Source organism: Geotrypetes seraphini, chromosome 13 (assembly GCF_902459505.1).
Source record: "Geotrypetes seraphini chromosome 13, aGeoSer1.1, whole genome shotgun sequence".
In the NCBI taxonomy this organism is placed as follows: domain Eukaryota; kingdom Metazoa; phylum Chordata; class Amphibia; order Gymnophiona; family Dermophiidae; genus Geotrypetes; species Geotrypetes seraphini.
This window is the reverse complement of record NC_047096.1, coordinates 60,926,805-60,949,259: the sequence shown is the minus strand read 5'-3', so window position 1 is coordinate 60,949,259 and position 22,455 is coordinate 60,926,805. Positions and strand designations below refer to the sequence as shown.

Below are 22,455 nucleotides of genomic sequence, written 5' to 3'. Positions count from 1 at the left end.
TTAGCAAAATGCGCTGGAGTGCTCTCTTTCCTTATATACAAGCAGGTTCTGCACACGATGGCTTGTGCCGTCAACATCCTTTTGGGCATTATGGATGTGCAAAGCCAAGAAAAAAAATCAGCTTGTTTTTGTTCTTTCCCTAATTTTTCCCAATATTTGAGTGTTTTATTCTTTTCATTTCACCAATTTGTTTTTCATATGTGCATTGTGAGCAGGCTAGAACTTGTTTACAAGCGCAAATCGATTGTACATCTATTAATCTGTAGGTATTACGTACACGCATTAAAATCTTTCAGGCACCCAAATGAAACAAATGTGTGCTAACCACTGCAACTTCTAAGGGACACACTTTTCCATACATTCTAGTGGCCAGAACTGATACTTTCAGCTTCCTTAAGTGCCTATAACATTCCTGTATATCAGGGGTCCTCAAATCCAGCCCTTGAGGTCCACAATCCAGCCTGGTTTTCGGGATTTCCACAATGAAGATGTATGAGATCGATTTGCATGCGTATCCATTGTGGAAATTCCGAAAACCAGGTTGGGCCAGTGACCTCAAGGACTGGATCTGAGGACCCCTCCTGTACATGATCTCAACACAAGGACAGCTGCTTTCAGCGTATACTTGTGACGTGAGGACGACTAGTCTCAGCTTCTTTATGTAAGATACATTTCTTCATATGCCGTATTAGAGGAAGAATATTTGAGACATTAAATCAGAGACCTTTCACCTGACCCAGAACCTGATCCTCTGCTTCTGACTGTTCTGTACGCAGTGCAGAGCAGTGGGTACAGAGAATTATATATAATATGTTGCACGTTATTCCGTGCTACTTCACATTCTGTCATGATCCCCAGGAGCCCTAGTTTCTGTAGGGAGACTGCAGTCTGGGACTGAAGACACTAAGGGGCTGATTCTATAAAGGGTGCCTAAATTGGCAAAATACCCTTAATAGCCTCAATAATTGGTTAAAAAAATATTTGGCCAATAGGTACCTATCCAATTCTACAAAAGATAGGCACTGCTAAGCGCCATGTGATAAGTGCCTAACGCCTAAGTGTGTTTTTCTATGGGCAGAATGTGACTTAGGCCCACTAAGTGCAATTCTCCAAAAACTTAGGTGCTTGAAATGTAGGCCTTAAAGCCCTGGCCTACATTTCAGGCGCCTATATTTTTACATAGGCCGCGATTCAGTAAACAGCGCTTAAGTGTGACTGACACGTGGCTGGTGCCATTCTTCTAGGTGCCAGCCAATTTAGGCGCTGTTTATAGAATCAGCCCCTAAGCTGAGCCACAATATCATGACAGGTATGACTGGCTAGCACAGGCTTCCAAAACACTGCACCGCAATATTTGTTGATAGGGTTTTAGGTTTGTGACCTTCTACGTCACAACCCCCCCCCCCCACTGCCAAGTGTACTGGTCTAACAGCAGCCCCTGGAATATTGGAAATGTGCCCAATGGACAAGCCAAAGCTGCTGCCCCGATTGGTCACTGTGACCTCTTCCAGTGATGAAATGTTATCTGGCAAGAAAGGACCCTGTTTGATAAAAGGTTTCAATGAGACCAAGTACAGTCAAACACACGAAATCTTAACAGACTGAATGTAGTTCCTGCCCACCGAGTTTTGAAATAACCTTTTGGGTACCATCGTGATCTCCTCGTCCCTACTCCAACTCAAGATACATCATAAACACAGGTAAGTACAGGTATTAGAGGACCAGTGGGGCAACAGCAAACATCACTGGCATCCATGCAGGTGCACAGGGAAATAAGGCACTAGCAGACTCGCATCACCTATAGTTCATATAAAGAATGTAAAAAATTGACATATAAAAATACATCCTGTCATTTAAAATCATCTTTTCTTGCCAGAGGTTCAATAGATACATGGTACCCTAGATTTTTTTTTCGTAATGAGACATTCCTTGTGCATGCTCCTGTGGCCAGTGTTTGCATCAAAGTTTATCAGGAAGTGATGGAGCTTTGCAAATGGTGGATATTAGGTAAGCGTCCTCAGCAGATGGATGTTCGATGGCTGTGAGTCACTTCAGGTTCACCTGGGAATGGTCATCGCTGATGAAGTAGGGATTATCCTGCCCCTGGCACAGGTAAGAGTAGCGGGTTGGGTTCTTGCAGGTAAATGTCCTCAAGCTATCCGGTCTGTTGGCATCCGCCTAAACCAGAGAACACAGGGCCAAGTTTAAGGTCATCTCTTTCCAAACCAAGGAACCATTACATAGCTAAGGGCTCCTTTTACAAAGCCGCGATAGACGCTACCGCCAACTTTTAAACAGGCGGTAGATTTTTGGCTAGCAGCGCTAAAGCGCGCGCTAATCCGGTGCGTGCGTTAAAAACGCTAGCGCACCTTTGTAAAAGGAGCCCTAAGTGATTTAGTCACAGTTTATTTATTGAAGTGGTTTTGAGTTTCACAATTTTTTCACCATCAAAAATTTATAAAAAAAAAAAAAAAAAAAAGCTAAAACGTGTGGAGGATTAGCAATGATTGGGTGGTAAGATGGTTGGGGGATTCATCCCCTGTCATAACCCCTCCGTGTCTCTGAGCTACTTCTACCATATGTAAAGCTTTATTCTAGCAGTGTGTATTACATTCAAGGGATGTTTTTTTGTCAATATATATTGAATTTTTCATTCCCTACTGGTATACCGTGTGGTATTTCTTATATTCCCTGTCACTTTTTGACTGACATCTCTTTCCAAAGCCGTGCAAGAGAACGTTCAAACAACAAAAGCATTGGATCTTTTTCTCAGCTACCTCAAGAAAAGAGATCTGTTTAAACCCTTGCGCCGTGGTGTTAGTTCATCTGCTCGCCTTCCCCTCCCTAAAACTATGTCACCTCAAAAGGTTCTTCGACAAAACCTTCGCCTTCCAGGCGGCCAAACAGAACCCATGGCTAGCCCAAATTGTGCTCGAGGCCCCCACCTACCTCGACTTTAGAAAACTACTCAAAACTCTTATTCCACGGACAGAATCCCTAATCCCCCAACTTCCACTTCTCTCACCCCTTCCACCAATGATCTGAACTCTCCCTTTACTCCTTCTTATTGTTCACTCCCAACCTGCTAACTCCAATGACTTATACATTCCCTTCATGCTTACCTCAACGACTTCGTTGCTTGTAAATCTGATTAATTGATGTGAACCGCCTAGAACTCCCTGGGGATGGCGGTATACAAAATTAAGTTTTTATTATTTATTTAAAGCATTTATTATCCGCTTTAAACCAAAGCGGCTCATAATTTACATGCACAGCTTTAACAAACCAAATAGGGTAATATGGGGACTAATACTATGCCAGGGTACACCTGGTGGGGCCTCCGCGTGTGCGGATCACCGGACTTGATGGACCTAGGGTCTGTTCCGGAGATGGCACTTCTTATGTTCTTATGTTTAAATATACAACAGACAACAGGCCGGGGCAAGGGTTGCAAACACTTTACTATATTCAACATAAAGAGGGGTATATGATCAGAACTGAAAGACTGGATCTAGCTGATAAACGCCTGTGCAAAGAGAGAGGTTTTCCAAGTTTATTAAAATTTGATTGATCTAAGCAATTTACGATTAAAATAAGGGGGATACAAGTAATCTTATAAAACGTGAGAAGAAACAAAGACTTCAATTACAGACTGGTACATAAGGAAAAGGGAGAACTACAATTTGTATAATACAGGAACGTATAAGGGCAGAATGAGAGGGGAAGGAAGAAAGCCTAACGTGAACTGAGCAGAATAGTGTTTATCATTGCAGAGGTATGTCCCAGTTAGAATTTGAAAGCATCTTTAAAAAGAAAGCATTTAAGAGATCCTTTAAATTTGTCGAGACTTTTTTCCTCCCTTAAAAAAGCAGATAGAGAATTCCATGTAAGGGGAACTGCTACCGAAAATGATGTGTTTTAAGCAGTTTTCTAAAATGCATCAAGTTGCCTTTAGTAGGAGTGAAGGCTGGGGCATACCAAAGGTGGGGCAGTGGGTGCAGTCTGCGCTGGGTGTAGGCGGTAAAGAGGTAAACAGAGCAGGCACGGGGGGGTCACAGTCTACATGGTTCAGTTATTAATAATAATAATACCTTTATTTTTATATATCGCAATACCAAAAGCAGTTCAAAGCGGTTTACAGAGGAAGAGACTGTATATACAGACAGCGAATTACAGAAAAACTTTCTAAATTACATTAGCATGTTAAGGTTAGTCAAATTGATCTGGAAGTGTTTTGGAAATACATCAAGGTTGAAGTGGGGTCAGAGAAATTTGTCAAACAGATAAGTTTTGATTGACTTCCTAAAAGTTTGATAAGAAAGTGTGTTTGAGATGAAGTTGGTTAAACATTTGTTCCATTTGCCTGCTTGGAATGATAATGTTCTATCAAGGAATCTCTTGTGGGTAAAGCCCTTTAAGGCTGGAAAAGCGAACAAGTAGGCACTGCATGTATTAGTTGTGCCTGGGAATTCGAAATGATGAGACAGATAGGTTGGGGATGAACCTGTCATGGTTTTGAAGCAAAGGCAAGCAAACTTAAAGATGACCCTTGCTTAATGGCTCCGCCGGCCCTCCGCCTCCTCTGACATCAACTTTCTGTTCAGGGGCAGAAAAGACTGGCAGAGCCAGCAACCACACACATGCAGACTGCAGCCCTGCAACTGCTCATGAACCCCTTCCTCCTCCCACACACACTCTCTGGAGGAGAGGGTTGGTATGCCCTGGGTTAGGGTTACCATATGGCTCCAGAAAAAGGAGAACGGATTGAGACATCAGGGTTTTACTTTCATTGCTTTCAGTGGAAATAATACGGAGATGTCTCAATCTGCCCTCCTTCTATTGCTTTCAATAGAAGTAAAATCTCAATCTGTCCTCCTTTTTCAGAAGCCATATGGTAACCCTACCCTGGGTGGCAACCAAGCCAAGTACACCACTGGGTGAAGGGGTGAGGCAACAATACTAGAGGTTACCTTATGGCTCCAATAAACAGAGAACAGATTAAAACATCTTGGTTTTACCTCTGTTGTTTCAATAGAAGTAAAACCTGGATATCTCTTTTCGTCCCCTTTTTTATGGAGCCATTTGGCAACCCTAAACAATACCTAATGTTCTGTAGCTGTAACTCCTACACTAGAAGTCTCCAGGTTAGACAATTAGTGAAAGTGTTAAATTTACATGCCACCACAAAGGAAATAAGGGCTTCACATCTAGGCTTTCCCTTGCTCTGCAAGAACTGCCCGTTGCACTCCCAACTACCAATTTGTAATAGAACTGAGCTGAAGCAGCTCTAGATCCAGCTGCATTCTGCTACCTGCCCACTGGAGGGCACTGTGGTATTTAGCTTAGGTCTAGGAAACAAATTAAATATTGGAGGCCAAGTATGGCTATTCCTTGCTGACAGCAAAAGAAGCAAAGCCCAGCCCAAACAGCTTCATCATTGAGAAAGTTGATCACGTAACTGACTTTTACGTCAAGTTATACTGGTTAAAACTGGAAGATCGCAAACGCTATAGATTGTTAATGATAGTCTATTTGTGTGTGCATGGAATGGCCCCGGAAAGTTTGATGAGTTCTATTCTGCTTTATGTCCCATTACCAAAATTACGTTCTGCTAATCATGCGGAGCTGTATATTCCTCCGGTTAAATGCCTGAGGTTGGTGAGCTCTAGAACAAGCATGGTCTCTTGCTTAGGTCCTCAGGAGTGGAATGGAATACCATTGTATATACGACAGCAGGGAAATTTGCGCTATTTCAAGAAATTGCTGAAGAGATGAAATATGGGCACTGAGTTTTAGAGTGATGATGTTAGCGCTGGTCGCTGAATTGCTGATGTAGTTTTGTATAATGTATGTTGATGTCTTTAACTATTGCGAGTGTTTTATTGTGAGCCGCTCTGCTAAAAGTGGATATAACAAAAAAGCTTCGGAAAGCAGAATTCAACGGACAAAGACAATTTAGTAACAAGGCAGCTTTCTGCTGCCATCAATGTTATAATATATTTTCAGCTTAAATAGGGTTACTGGATTTTACTATGGCCCCCACTTCCAGGCCTTCCCAGTTCTACTCACCCCACCCCATTCCACCCAAGACACGCCCCATTCCGTCTAAGCCTCGTCCACCAGCCCCGCCCAACTCAACCTGTTCTCGTGCTCGGAGCCACGTCGGGAGGGCATCTGCGCAGGTGTGACGCATTGACGTCAACTTGCTTGCACCTGTCATCACCGTGTTGCATCTGTGCATGTGCAGATGCCCTCCTGACGCGGTCTTGAGCTGGAAGCTTTTCAAAACATGGACAAAGGGCCAGGTTTCGAAAAGCTGTCATGAATGGCACAGCAGATGGCACGTGGCCATGGGGACACTACCCATTTGTCTAGAATGTCTCACCTATTGCACTGGAATGTATCTTCCAGGATGACACCTAAATCCTTTTCCTTGGTGGTGACTCCTAATATGAAATCTAGCATCATATAGGTACATTTTGAGTTCTTTTTCCCAATGCACTTATGCACATTAAATTTCAGTTGCCATTCAGTTGCCCAGTCTTCCAGTTTCCCAAGATTCTCAAGTAATTTCACAACTTTGAATACTTTCAAGTCATCTGCAAATCTGATGACCTCATTCCTCATCCCCCTTTCTAGATCATTTATAAATATGTTACAAATTATGGGTCCTGGTACAGGTTCCCTGGGGCACTCTACTATCCACCCTACTTCACTAACAGAACTGGTCATGTAACCCACCTAGGCTCTGCAAAGACTCCACCTATGTGTATTCCTATGTGTAAAATATACATATGTACTTAGGGTTACCAGATTTTTCCAAAAGGAAAATCTGGATCCATGACCACGCTCCCCAGACCCGCCCACATCCTGTCCTAGCCCCGCCCCCAGCCCCACCCCCTTAACCTGTTCGTGCATCAGGACAGCATCCGCACATGTGATGTGATGATGTTGCACGTGTGCGTGTGACATCACTGCGTTGCATCCACGCTTTCGCAGATGCCGTCCCGATGTTGGAAGCTTTTCAAAACCCGGATAAAGTGCCGGGTTTTGAAAAGCCATCCGGACCCCCAGACATATCCTCAAAAGGAAGACATGTCCGGGGAAATCCAGATATCTGGTAACCCTGTATACTGTTTTACATAATGTATATTTTATGGATAGACATATACAAGTTTCCAAGTTTATTAAAATTTTGATAAAATGCCAATCATGAATTCTAAGCGTTGTACAATAAAAAGTAATGAGGGAAACAATCGAGTAAGTGTCTAATTAAAAACAAAACAGACATAACTTACAATAAAAACAATACGTACAGACATAACGTACGGTAAAAACAAGAAGGAAAAAAGGGAGAACTACAATATTTAAAGAAAAGTAAACAAAGAAGGTAAAAACGAAAAGGGGAAGGGGAAAGGAGAGAGATCTGAATAGAAAAGAATAATCAGAGAACAAAAACAGCTTTCGTTATTCAGAGTACTGGGTCAGCTTTCATAGGCGTCTTTGAAAAGGAAGCATTTTAAACTTCCCTTGAATTTATCTAGATTGGTTTCTGCCCTTATATGAGTAGGTAGAGAGTTCCAGATTGAAGGAGTGGTAATGGCAAATGAGGTATCCCGGCGAATACTGATCATCTTTAAAGAGGTACATGAAGAAGATACTGGGTAGTGGATCTTAAGTGTTCTAGGTGGGTCATGTGGGATAAGGAGTTTGTGGATGAAAGCAGGTTCTTTGGTATTTTGGGCTTTGAAGTAAAAAATGGCAATTTTATAAGTAATTCTGTGCAGAATCGGTAGCCAATGAGCATTCTTGAGCAGGGGAATAACATGGTCAAATTTCTTCATGTTTGTGATCATTTTAAAAGCCGTGTTTTGAATAAGTTAAAGACGTCGGATGTCTTTTTGGAATAAGCCTTTGTATAATGAATTGCAGTAGTCGAGTTTAGATATGATGAGAGAATGAATTGCAATATTAAGAGATTGGACGGAGTCCAGGCAGGATTCACACCTACACATGTAGAATACTGTAAGTTATGAAAAAACTCAAAAAGGGAACACACCATCAATTACTATACACAAAGAAAAAGTGTGTTAATATCTTATCTTACCTAAGTCGGAAGACCCACATATGGTTGCAAAACATAAGCCTCAAAGTCTCAACAAGCGTAAACAGCCACACAGGCCGTAGAAAAGTATGCTATTCTGGAGCACAGAATCTTATCATTGGCCTGTAACTCTAGAAAAAAGAAGCAGCACAGCAAAAACCTACATGTAGAAAAAAAATACCCCCCCCCCCCCACTCTGCTTCCAAAAAAACCAGAGTTACTGTAAGTTATACATTTTTCTCCAGCTCTGTAGCTGGTGTAAGAATTCTTTAAAGGAAAGTCGGCATCTCCTGATATAGAATTACTGCTCTCCCTTTATTTATTAACTGCCTTTTATGAAGATATTCACCCGAGGTGGCTTACATTGACTAGTAGTCAGATACTCTAAGTCAGGGGTGTCAAAGTCCCTCCTCGAGGGCCGCAATCCAATCGAGTTTTCAGGATTTCCCCAATGAATATGCATGCGATCTATTTGCATGCACTGCTTTCATTGTATGCTAATAGATCGCATGCATATTCATTGGGGAAATCCTGAAAACCCGACTGGATGGCGGCCCTCGAGGAGGGACTTTGACACCCCTGCTCTAAGTAGTTTCCCTTTCTGTCCTTGTGGACTCACAATGTAACTATGGTACCTGGGGTAATGGGGGGTTAAGTGACTTTCCCAGGGTCATAAGGAGTGGCGGCAGCATTAACCACTAGGCCACTCCTCCACTCCCTTGTGTTAAGACCTGGATTTTCTATAACTGCTGATGCTATCACTAAGAAAGAGGTGCAATGTGTTTGTGGGCCTCAGATCCCCTTCACAGATCCCACAATGCTCCGAGTCTACCACTCACCAGATTCCCGTTGCCCACTGGGCTCTCCACCAGGTTGTTCCGGCTTCCATTTTCTTGCATCTCAATGTGGCTGCTGTCCCAGGTCATGGTCACACGGGGAATCTTCAGTGCGTCTTGCTTTGGCCACTGCATGTAGGGCTCCTGTTCGTTAGATGGTGCTTTAGGTGATGCATTCGACCTTAAATAAACAACTTTTCAATCAGTTTCATCCCATCTCAAGAAGAATCAACCAAGTTAAAATAATTCTGCACAGAGCTACAACTCTATTTGCCCAATAATGGAGAGGAACGTAGGGTAGAGCGTTAGGGAAGAGAGCAGTATTGGAGCAGATGCAAGTAAGAACCTAGTAACATAATATAGTAAATGACAGCAGATAAAGACCTGAACGGTCCATCCAGCCTGCCCTATAATTACATCCATTCCAATTTCATGATTAAATTGCCTTTTTTCTTTGTGGTTTTCTGGACCATAAATCTTTGAAGTCCACCTAGTACTGTCCTTAGGTTCCAACTACTGGAGGTGCCATTGACGTTCACTCCAGCCTATCTAAACCATCTCGTTTGTGGGATTCAGACGGTGAAAGTTTGCATTATGCCAGTACATTGAGGGGTTGGCAGTGCATAAGCCCACTACATACGGGGATTTTAGGAAACGCCTAAAAACATACCTGTTCCAGAAATACCTAAACAATTGACCCGCTCTCCCTCTCCCTCCCCCCTCCCTATTCCACCTGAACTTACAGCACTGTTATAAATATAATCTGTTATCTTCATCTTATCGTAACTTTATGTTGCTATTTATCCCCAACAGGTCCTGTCGGACATTACCTACTAAAATGTACATATTACATTTTCGCTCAGCAAATTGTATTTCTATACTAATGCCTCCTGAGGTCTCTGATCTCTGTATTTCCTCTGAATATCTACTTATTGTATTTCACTGAATGTCCAGCACTCTTGATTGTAAACCGCCTAGAAGTCGCAAGATTGTGGCGGTATAGAAGAATAAAGTTATTATTATTATTATTATAAGGCTGGAGGTTTGCCTAAAGTTCTTAATGCATTTGCATCAGCCCTGACTTTATTTTTGTGATTGTGGATGCCTTTCAAGAGGCTCTGTTCAGACAAATGGTGACGGAACCCACGAGGGAAAAAGCGATACTAGATCTGGTCCTCACAAATGGGAAAGTTCAAGTGGGTGACCACCTAGGAAATAGCGATCATCAAACAGTTTGCTTGGATATAACAGCTAAGGTGGAGGGAGGCCACAAAAAACTCAAAATCCTAGATTTCAAACATATGGACTTTAGTAAATTGGGAGCATACCTGAAGAAAGAGCTGTTAGGATGGGGCGACATAAGGGAAGTGGAAAAACAGTGGTCTAAGCTGAAAGGAGCAATAAAAATGGCTACTGACCTTTATGTGAGGAAAATAAATAAAAACAAGAGAAAAAGGAAACTGAAATGGTTCTCTGAACTTGTTGCGGAGAAAATAAAGGTAAAAGAGCTGGCATTCATGAAATATAAAAGTACCCAAGAAGAGGAGTACAGAAAGGACTACCAGGTGAAACTGAAAGAAGCCAAGAGAGAGATACGACTGGTGAACACGGAAGAGCAAATGGCTAGGAATGTAAAAAAGGGAGACAAAATTTTTTTCACATATATTAATGAAAGGAAGAAGAAGAAAAAAGGACTTGCTAGACTAAAAGATATGTATCGGTAAGTGGAGAGTGATGAGGAAAAAGCAAACATGTTAAACAAATACTTCTGTTCTGTGTTCATGGAAGATCCTGGAGAAGGACCGAAATTGTCTGGAAAAGTTACGCACAAGAATGAACAACTTAAAAAATTGAAGGTGGACAAAGCGATGGGACTGGATGGGATCCATCCCAGGACACTGAGGGAGCTCAGAGAAGTTCTGGCGGGTCCTATTAAAGATTCGTTCAACAAATCTTTGGAGACAGGAGTGGTTCCTGGGGATTGGAGAAGAGCTGATGTGGTCCCTATTCACAAAAGTGGTCGCAGATATGAAGCGGGAAACTACAAGCCGGTAAGCCTAACTTTGGTTATTGGAAAAATAATGGAAGTATTGCTGAAAGAAAGGATAGTGAACTTCCTAGAATCTAATGGGTTACAGGATCCGAGGCAAAATTTTACTAAAAGTAAATTGTGCCAGACGAACCTGATTGAATTTTTTGATTGGGTAACCAGAGAATTGGATCAAGGGCATATGCTAGATGTAATATACTTAGATTTCAGCAAAGCCTTTGACATGGTTCCTCATAGGAGGCTCTTGAACAGACTTGATGGGCTTAAGTTAGGACCCAAAGTGGTGAGCTGGATTAGAAACTGGTTGATGGACAGACACCAGAGGGTGGTGGTTAATGGAATTCGCTCAGAGGAGGGAAAGGTGAGTAGTGGAGTCCCTCAGGGATCGGTGCCGGGGCCGATCCTGTTCAATATGTTTGTGAGCGATATTGCCAAAGGGTTAGAAGGAAAAGTTTGCCTTTTTGCAGATGATACCAAGATTTGTAACAGAGTAGACACAGAGGAGGGAGTGGAAAACATGGAAAAGGATCTGCAAAAGTTAGAGGAATGGTCTAATTTCTGGCAACTAAAATTCAATGCAAAGAAGTGCGATAAGAAATCGGAAGAAGCCATATGTGCTGGGAGGTGAGAGGCTGATATAGGGGATAGGGGAGAGTGTGGCGCAGTGGTTAAAGCTACAGCCTCAACACCCTTCGTGACCCTGGGCAAGTCACTTAATCTCCCCATTGCCCCAGATACATTAGATAGATTGTGAGCCCACCAGGACAGACAGGGAAACATGCTTGAGTACCTGAATAAATTCATGTAAAACCATTCTGAGCTCAGAACGGTATAGAAAATTGAATAAGTAAAATAAATATGATATGCACGGATGGGGAGAGGGACCTTGGGGTGATAGTGTCTGAAGATCTAAAGGTGAAGAAACAGTGTGACAAGGCGGTGGCTGTTGCCAGAAGGTTGCTAGGCTGTATAGAGAGAGACATGACCAGAAGAAGAAAGAATGTGTTAGTGCCCCTGTACAGGTCGATGGTGAGACCCCACTTGGGATTATTGTATTCAATTTTGGAGATCATATCTGGCGAAGGACATAAAAAGACTTGAAGTGGTCCAGAGGAAGGCAATGAAAATGGTAAGTTTGCGCCAGAAAACGTATGAGGAGAGACTGGAAGTCCTGAATATGTATACCCTAGAGGAAAGAAGGGATAGGGGAGATATGATTCAGATGTTCAAATACTTGAAAGGTATGAACGTAGAACAAAATCTATTCCAGAGAAAGGAAAATGATAAAACCAGAGGGTATAATTTGAGGTTGAGGGGTGGTAGATTCAAGAGTAATGTTAGGAAAGTCTTCTTTACGGAGAGGGTGGTTGATGCGTGGAATGTGCTCCTGAGGGAGGTGGTGGAGAAGAAAACGGTGACACAGTTCAAACAAGCGTAGGATAAACACAGAGGATCTCAAATCAGAAAATAATAGGTATATATTGAAGGAACTAAGACCAGTACTGGGCAGGTCTGTGTCCTGTATATGAACATTCAGTTGAGGATGGGCTGGGGAGGGTTTCAATGGCTGGAATGTTTAAGATGGGCTGGAGTGAGCTTTGATGGAGACTCCAGTAGATGGAACCTAAGTACACTACCGGGCGGGGCTCTGGGTTTCTGGCCCAGAAATTTCTAAGAAAAAGGACCATTTAAACTAAGTCAATTTATGGTTGAGCAGACTGGGTGGACCACTCGGGTCTTTATCTGCTTGCGCAGGGCTATATGCTCATTTTCAGCCAGACTTAACTGGTTAGTGCTGCTGAAAATAACCAGTTAGCACAAAGTCAAAACCAGCCATTTTGGGGGTGTTCCGGGGACAGAATCAGCACTTAGCCGGTTAAGTGCCAATATTTAGCAGTTAACCGGCCAGGTTAACCATATAAATAGGATCGTCTAAAAGTCAGTCCTTTTTTTCTGTGGTAATCACAGCTGGTTAAGTGATCAATATTGCACTTAACAGGCTCTTTGTTAGCCGGCTCCAGAAACCCAGAAAATTCAGCACTGAAGTTAAGACATGGCCTGGCATTGACTATCTGAGTTTAAGGCCTACCACGGTCAACAAAATGCTGATCACCACCAGCTGAATATTCACCTCTTTTTTTTACAAGTTTTATTTTTATGTTGTGATATAACTTTAACTTGTGAAAGTTGGAATATAAATAATATAAAACAATACTATGTACCTTTACTTTGGGAGTCACTTTATAAGTGGCATTTTATACCCAAATACTTGTCTATACACACACACACACAAAAGCCTTTACCAAAGGGAAAAAGGATAGGACTTGTAATCAATAGAGCTTACATATTTTGTACCTGGGTCAATGAAGTGTTAAGTGACTTGCCCAGGGTCACAAGGAGCTGCAGTGGGAATAAAACTCACAACCTCAGCTGCTCTAACCACTAGGGCACTCCTCCTTACCCCCCACTGTGAATTGTGCTAAGAGACCCAAGCAGCCTTTCCCTGCAAACTCTCCACAGCGAGCACTGAGCTGCGTTGCATGCAGAGAACCGGCCTTCAATACTCACCGACAGCATGTGATGAAGAATGCAAGCAAGACAATCAGCAGCAGCGACCCCAGGACACAGGACACGACCACAAGAGCCAGGAGAGACGCTAGGGAAAAGGAGAAAAGATGACGCCAGAAAGACAGAGTGACATGAAATATTGTAAAAGCCACGTGAGCTGTGCTCTTGTGGGATGACAATGACTCGGGGATCCAGGCTGTGTGAAGAGCACAGCCAAGAATCTCTGCTCCCTCCAAAATAAAAAAGGCAAGTGTACAACACGTGTGATCTCGTATGAACCAGATGCACACCAAAGTCAGGCTTTTCTGATGGCACCAATAATATGATATCAAAAGACCCAAATGAAGACAGGTTACTTACAATCAGTGCAATTAAAGCCTCCGTATCCAAATGGACATCTGAAACAAACAATTAATTTCATCAGGCATGGCAGAAAATGACAATCAAGCCTTTTCAAGTCCACTATTATACTGTGACATTTCAGAAATTGCTCTGCGCGTTTTGTATATAATGCCAGAGAAAGGCAGCTTACAGTGCTGTTTCTGTTGTGATTATCTGCAGTGTTAGGAGGCCCAGCGGGCAGGTAAGGAACTGGAGAGATGCTGGATACAGGCGCAGGGGGGAGGGGGAGAGGGAGGGGAGAGCTAGAGAGATGCTGATCTAGGTATAGATTGAGGGAGAGGGGAGCTGGAGAGATGGGAGAAGCAGAGGGAAGAGAGAGAAAAAGAGAGAGACCTAAACCAAAGGAGAGGGGGAAGATGCTCGTTGGGGGGGGGGAGAGCTGGGAAGAGAGAGCAAAAAAGGGGGAGTATGAGAGACACCCTAGAGTAATGAGAGGGAAGTGGGAGACAGAAAAAGACATACATACAGACCCCTGGTCAAAAGAGAGAGAAAGAGACCATGGGCAAAGGAAGGAGTGTTGCTGAAAGAAGAGATGCTGGACCATGGAGGTGGGAGTTCAAGGGTGGGAGTTACAGGAGGAAGGGAAGAGAGAAAAGTGGACATGGGTAGGGATGAAGAGACAAAGAAGAGATGATGGGCATGGAGGGAGCATAGAGACAGCGACACAGAAGGGTACTACTGGATATAAGAGGATGGATAGCAACACCAAAGGGGATGCTGGATAGACGAAGATAGGGACACGGATAAGAGATACTGAATATGGGAGGAGGATAAGGACACAGAGAAAACAATGGATAAGATAGATAGGGATGCAGAGGAAAGAAGGATAATGGATATAGAGAAAGAAGAGATGTCAAAAGGACAGAGACCCTGGAAAGAGTTTAGAAAAAAAATAGAGAAAAGCAGGAGACACTGGGACATAAGGGATGCTGAGATAACAAGGGTAGAAAAATATTTTTTGTTTCTGAATTTATTAATTGTAGTATGTCAGCTGTGGGAAATGCTATGCATGCTGACAAAGGGGGAAAAAATAGTAAGCAAAAGGAGGAAAAGTAATACCATAAATAATATAAGAAAAACCTCCAATGTAAAATTCTATCCAAAATCCCCCAAAAACATTTTACAAAAATGATTATATTTGTGCTCATTATCATGCGGTGGCAGATCCCAGCAAAAAGATTTTTGAAGATTTTGGATAGAATTTTACCTTTGCGATTTTTCTTATGTTATTTATAGCTTTGGAAAATATGTCTCTCTGCTATCTCGCATTTCAATTTCTATTACTGTGACAGGTTTTCTATATAGTTCTGAAATGTGTTTGCTTTTTGCAGAATTTATTTCCTTGAGCTCTGAAGGGGGTTCGTCTAACACCCACCCACCCCTCTGGTCCCCTACCACCTTGAGGGAAATGGTGTTATAGAGGGCCTAGCTTTGCCACTATGGCAGCAATTTTGATATTGGAGCCACAATGGGTAGGAGTGAGGAGGCATCACTCCTGCCCTGTGAACCTTAGACCACCAGGGATTTTAAAGGAGGGCCCGAAAGACAGCATCTTGTGCTTTTTCAACTGCTGGTCCAGGTTTATGGAATAGCCTGTCAGGGTATATAAGTTTCAGTACATCTCTGCAGCAATTTACGAAAGTATTAAATACTCCTTTGCTTTTGCATGCTTTCCCATGTGTATGAATGGAATAGGGTGGGTAGTGTGGAGTTATGTACAGTGGAATCTGCCTTTGATATTAAGAAGGTGAGGGTAGGTTTGTTGCTGCTTTTGATTATATATGTTTTCATTGGAAGCCGTTTTCCTGTAAGTGGCGTGTAAATCCTGTAATGTCGCATCTGGTTTTGTATGTTACTCGCACACCACCAAGTACTTCTGGATTGTGCGGTTAAATGCTGTAAAAAAATTAACAGAGTATAAGAAAAATTTGAGAATTCTCTGGTCTAATGGTTACAAAAACTCACGTACGCCACACACTTCTTGTCCTGCAGGATGTATCCACTGGAGCATGCTAGGAAAAAAAAAGAAAAGAAAATTTAGAAGTCACTCAGGGCAACAAAGGGATTTATCTTCTTGCCTCCCTTCTACCAGTGGCATGCAGCAGCTCAGACTCCATGGAAGGATACAGGGTTAGCTCCTTAGGCACTGGAATGGGGGAGACAACAGGTTAGGGTTACCACTTTGTCTGGGTTTTGAAAAGCTTCTATCAAATCACTGTCAGGCAGGAGGGCGAGCAGTGAGGGATGGAGCTAGGGCAGGATTGGGGACGCGACTGGAGCATGATGGGGCGGGGATGGTTGGAACTGGGCGGGTCTAGGGGGGGTCCAGATTTTCCAAATGGAAAATATGATAATCCTCCCCCCCAAATTTTGGGTTGCTGATGTTACCCTCCCGCCCACCCTTCTCCCAGTGTTATGTTTTAAATCTTCGGGCAGCTACTGTGCAGCCGCCGTGCAGCGTCAAACAGCAGGCCTGACCCGGAACCTTCACTCTACTTCTGGGGCAGGCCTGCTGATGGACGCTCCATGGCAGCTACCCAAAGATTTAAAGCTAAAACACTAGGAGGAGTGGGGTGAGGGACTCAGGAGCTGCTGAGAGGTCATGCGCTAGGGTGGAGTTCCTGGGCTCCCGCAAATAAAGCAGCATTCCGCTGCCTAAGGTTAGCCCTCGGCCTTATGGTTATGGATCTAAACATACATAACCTAGGGAAGAGAAAAGAGAGGAAGCTTAACACAGAGACATTCAAACACCTTAGAAGGTATAAATAATACACAAGAACAGAGAACATTCTGGAAGAAAAGGTCATAATATGAGGCCCAAAGGCAGGGTTACCATTTGGCTCCAGAAAAAGGAGGGTGGATTGAGTCATCCGCGTTTTACTTCCATTGAAAGCAGAGGGAGGAGTGGAAAGGGGGGGCGGAGAGCAGGAGGGATGCCAGCCCCCCCTTACCATGCCACTGCTAATAGATCTTTATAATCTAAAAATCAAAAGCTATTAATTCCATAGTGCGGGTAAATTACGCAGAAACTAGAGCAATGACTTTCTGTATCGCTGGTGTCAAAATGTGGAATGCCTTGGTGGGCCGATTGCGACGATGTGTAAACAGGTTTCAGTTTAAGCAGCAGTTGAAAAGTTTTGTGATTTCTTAGTTGTCTTTTGAAAAAAGAATCTGTTTTTTACCATGTTTGCTATTGTACTCTTGTGATTTACTAGTTGACACTTGAAGAGAAGAAATTGTTGAATTATGTAGATTTTATGATAGGGTTTATCTTATGGACAGTATGTTTTAATTGATGTAAATGATATAAAAAAGTTTTCATTAAATAAATAATATATGCTTGCACTTCTCCAATCTGGGTGTGTTCAGTTATAACAGTTCTATGGCTGGTTAAAAGCATCTATAACAGTGATCTCAACCTCAAACACTTTGCAGGGCCACATTTTGGATTTGTAGGTACTTGGAAGACTGCAGAAAAAGTAGTTAATGTCTTGTTAAAGAAATGACAATTTTGCATGAGGTAAAACTCTTTATAGTTTATAAATCTTAACCCCCATGCCCCCGAAGGTCTGCATGTTTCCCCCCCCCCCTTTTTTTTTTGCAGCGTCCTCCAGCTTCCCCGTGGCCTCCCGGTCTTAGTTTCAACTAATTACCGCAGCCTGCAAAGATTGCTGGTGCTGGTGCATTCCTTGCAGGCTGCCATCGGTCTCAGTAGCATGTTCCCTCTGCCGTGGTCCTGCCTCTCCTTTGACATCAAGGGCAGGATCACAGCAGAGGGAACGTGCTGCTGAGGACGACGGCAGCCTGCAAGGATCACTACAGCACTGGCAATCCTCTCTGCAGGCTGCAGTAATTATCTGAAGGTTAGAGCGGGAGGCCTGGGAGAAGCTGGAGGACGCTGCAAAGAGCGGGCAGCACTAGTACAAACAGCACTAGTATAGACCACGGGCCGCAAAATAGTACCTGCGGGCCACATGTGGCCCCTGGGCTGCAAGTTTGAGACCACTGATCTATAAGGTAATTTACAGCAGTGGCATAGCCACGTTGGGGGGTGCTTTGGGGTCCTGGTCTCCCCCACTTTGGGCTTGTCCCCCCCCCTCGCCAACTACAGAACTTTGACTAGTTGGCAGAGATGCCCAAGCCTTGCAAGCCAAAGTGCTCTGCAGCCTGAACTTCCACCGGTGTAAGGAAGTTGGCGGCGTGCTTCGGTACACCTCCTGCATGCTCGATTTGCACACATCTAGCATGTGCAGAGTGCCAACATCAGCAGCCGGAAAGCACACCACTGACTTCCCCACACTGGTGGAGGTTTGGGCTACGGAGCCATTCAGTTGGTGAGGATTGGGCATACCCCACCAGCAAAGGTAAAACTTTTGCAAGGGAGAAATGGATGGTCCCCGCAAGTCCACCCTGTGGCTGCACCCCTGGTTTACAGTTCTATTTCATAAGGAAAAGTAGGTGCTTTACTATTTTTCATAGAACTGGCTTCAATAGGTGCTTTCTTAGTGCCTAAATCCATTGCAACAAACTATGGTGTCCCTTGGGGCTCAATACTAACCCCCTTACTTTTCAACATCTTTATGGCCCATTTATTGACACTCAGTCAATCGATAGGTTTCAAGGCATTTGCTTACGCGGATAACCTACAACTTTTATACTCATTAGATTCCCACTCATTAGAAGATCTATCAACTATCAATAGAAAACTATCCATAATTTCAAACTGGCTAAACGATAATAAATTAGCACCGAACATCACCAAAACAAAAGTTATGATTTTCCCCTGGACTCAAGTTAAACTCATCGATTAGTATCAATAATGTTACACTACAAGAAGCTCTAAAATCAAAGTAATGGGGGTCTTATCGGACCATAAACTGAACTATGATCAAATTAGTTCAGTAGTTAGAAGTTGCTTCCATAGATTACGCATGATCAGCTCACTTGCCTCATTACTTGATACATCTTTTTTGAATGTTCTTATCCATTCACCGGTTATATCAAAACTAGACTACTGCAACTCAATGTACAAAGGAATCACATTGAAAGAACTATGCTGATTACAAATAATACAGAACACCACCAGGAGACATTTAAGAGGAGATGGAAAGGCTGCTGGCACATCTAGGCCCAGGACTTGAGCCATGTTTCTCAGAAAAGTGTTGCACAATCATGAAAACAAAACCCCTGGCATACCCTCGGGATGCCGGTATGCAAACGACGAATTTCCTTTCAAGCACACCCCTGTTCTGTGAGTACAAAAGAGCTCCATCTATCAAATAAAACGAGGGACCTCAAAAAGGCAAGACTGCAGACAACAAACATCATTCCTTTGCAAATGCCGATAAATCAAACAGGTGCTTCTGTGCTAGCAAAGGAGACGAGAATGCAAAGAGGCTGTCTTTTCCCTCTCTGCTCTACCCAGATACCGATCTATGTGCCAAGTCATTCATCTAATAAAATCCAAAGCGCCAACACTGGTCTCTTGTCTTTGTTCCACTAATCCCTTGGAACCAGCACCTTGGAAACTTAACCCTCCAGTGCCCCAGGTACAAAATAAGTGTCTGTTTAGCCCCTTTGATTTTAACCACAGAAAGGCAATATATCAAGTCCCATCCTTTTTCCCTACCAGGTACCAAGGTCCTTATTTCATAGAGAGACCTGGGAAACACCTCCAGGTATCCAAATAGAGAGAGAATCTGTCATTTTTTAACTTAACAAAGCCAACACTAAGGGGCCCTTTACTAAAGCTTAGCGAACGCTAAAGGACATTAGTGCACACTACGTACCTTGTGGCAATATATATAAAACAGGATGTGCATCTTTGAAAATGTCCACTAGCCCGCACTAAACATTGGTAAAATTGCCCCAATATCTGACACCCACTTCGCCACAGTGAACTGGCCAAACAAACCAGCCACAATGAGAGGACCATGAAGGAATGGCCACACGGAATTTGCTTTGTTGAATTGTCCTAGACCCTTAAATCCTGTCTCAGCAGCTGGAAAACTGTTTCAGCATCTCTTCTCCTGCAGCTAGCTGAAATTTCATAATAACAGCAGCAAAATCACCCGGCTGTTATCACAAGACTGCAGCCCCGCAGTAGGAGATGAGGTATTTACGCAGTTTTCTAGCGGGATTCTCAAGTAAATTCACTGATCAAATCTGGTGGGAGGTGGCACGGCAATGTTGAGGTCGGGGTTGGGACTCCCATTTGAATTTCTATCATACCAAACATCAAAAGGCAAGAGTGTGTCTGTGGGGGAAACTAGAACATATGCACTCATCATATATTAAGCTCCCTTTAAAAATGATTTCGAAGAGAACGTTTGAGAACATGCTTGTTTATTCTGCATGAAGCCGTTTCTCTAACCTTAGTGCCTACCATTGACAGAAAAGATGGCAGTTCGAAATTTTGGAGTATTGATAGATAACAGAATTTGATGAACAAATCTCATCTGTAATTTGGCCTGGACTTGCTAGTTTGCATTTAGTAAAATGGCTTAGATGTTTGATACACCTAAAAGATGAAGCTGTGCTATTGCATAGCTTTGTAACATCTAGATTAGACTACTGTAATTCTGTATGGACTTTCTAAGTACCAGATAAAGAGACTTCAGCTGGAACAAAATATGGCAGCACTGTTAATGAATGAAAAGATTCATCATCATATACACCTACCTCTTTAACCAAAGAGCCTGATTCTATAAACGGTGTCTAACGGCATCTAACTTGCAGATGCCAGTCAATACAATTGTCAGTCAACTACTAGGCACCGCTTATAGAATCGTACATAGCAGCACCTAGGTGCACAGGGAAATAGGTGCCAGTATATTAGGCCAGGATTTTCCTAAGTCAACCATGTCTGCCCCTAACCATGTCTATATTTTATTTATTTTAGCATTTATACACCACTTATAGCCTAAGGTCCAAATTCTGTAACCAGTACCTAAAGTTAGGCACCTATTTCGGAGGCGCCCCAACTAGGTAGGCGCCTATCTAAATTGAAGAAGAAGCTCAATTAAGCTTTTTAATCAGCAATGATTGAAACATAGGCACCTATCAAGAAAGTGCGATTCTGTAAGACGGCGCCTTTAAAAATTTAGGCGGCCTTCCAAAAAATAGGCGCTATGCATGTTAGGCGTGGGCGTGGCTACGTGTTAGGCGCCTTCTTACAGAATCGCTGCTCTTAAGCGTGCTTAAGCGCTCGCACGGGCGCCTAACTTTTAGTTGTGCCTAGAGCCGGCCTATTTATTGGGCGCCTTCAAAGTAGGTGACCAAATAGGTGCCACTCAGTGCGATTCACTAAACAGCACCGAATTTTACTTGAATCGCGCTGAACGGTGCTTAATTAGGCGTTTAACTTTTCGGCGCTTCTTATAGAATTTGCCCTTAAGCGATTTACATTCAGGTACTCAAGTATTTTACAGCCTTTTTTATCAAGCTGCACTAGAGGTTTTTAGCGCGGGCCAGTGAGGTAAATGCTCCAACACTCATTGAATTCCTATGAGTGTCTGAGCATTTACCTCGCTGGCCTGCGCTAAAATCTTCTAGCACAGCTTGATAAAAGGGGGGGGGGGGGTTAGGTAGGTATCGTTAGGCACCGGAACACGCCTCGACTTATGCATCAATAGGCGCAATGGGGCATTCCACGCGCAACCCTAATTAACTAATTATTAATTGGTTTTCTAATGGCGTGATCAATTACCACACCAATTTCAAAAAACCGTAGCTAGGCATCTGTGATTAGGTCACCTAGCGATGCCTGATTCTCAAAACGTGCAGACTGTGGTGGGCATCCTACCGCCATTTGGCAGCCAATCTGGACGCACGTTTTTAGAAAAAACTGAGTGAGGACGGACACCTACATTGTAGGCATCTGTAGCACATCTACAGAAATGCGTAAGGATGCTTAAGCATGCCCAAGGCAGGGTGTGGGTGTGTTTTCGCCCAGAAGTGGCCTTGGGCATGCTTAAGCATCCTTACGCCTCTCTGTAGGCACGAGACAAGGCGTCTTACATATAAACCTGCAAAATGTGGGCCTACATTTAAGGAGTCTGTTCAGCGATGTAGACCCAATTCTCTTTAGGACAGCGATGCATGATTGACACACGATCGGCGGACGCCTCTTAGGTGTCCACCAAGATTGTCAACCTATAGAGAATCAGGCCCTTAGTGCCTAAGTGTAAGAGTCATTTTTGTGCACTTACCCATGTGAATGTGCTTATTAAAATACTTTTAACTGCGTAGCTAAAATACCAGATCAAAGTGTTTTTCAAAATAATCCATAAATAATAAAATGAAATGGAAAAGAATTCCATTAAGATAGGAGAGGTCACATATAATCACACAAAACTATAAAATCCATCGCAAGTATCTCAAAGAAAAGACAACCCAAAATATTATGACGTATGCTGCCTTTTGAAATGTTTCAAAGATTCTTCTTTTTGTAATGCTTTAGGCAGTGGGAATTGTGTGGCGCAGTGGTTACAGTC

General features: G+C 43.1%; 1 protein-coding gene across 1 annotated transcript in view; it reads right to left on the bottom strand.

Annotated features, from left to right (window-relative positions):
• Window positions 1-1,847: 1,847 nt before the first annotated feature.
• LOC117347416 (protein HEG-like) overlaps window positions 1,848-22,455 on the bottom strand; it is a 72,957-nt gene continuing 52,349 nt past the window's right edge. Inside the window, exons 8-12 of the mRNA XM_033918331.1 lie at window positions 15,930-15,972; window positions 13,919-13,956; window positions 13,559-13,646; window positions 8,944-9,121; window positions 1,848-2,178 (exon numbers count right to left, since the gene is read on the bottom strand). Of these exons, the coding sequence (XP_033774222.1) occupies window positions 2,047-2,178; window positions 8,944-9,121; window positions 13,559-13,646; window positions 13,919-13,956; window positions 15,930-15,972 (479 nt within the window). The 3' untranslated portion in view covers window positions 1,848-2,046. The remainder of the gene's footprint in view (window positions 2,179-8,943; window positions 9,122-13,558; window positions 13,647-13,918; window positions 13,957-15,929; window positions 15,973-22,455) is intronic.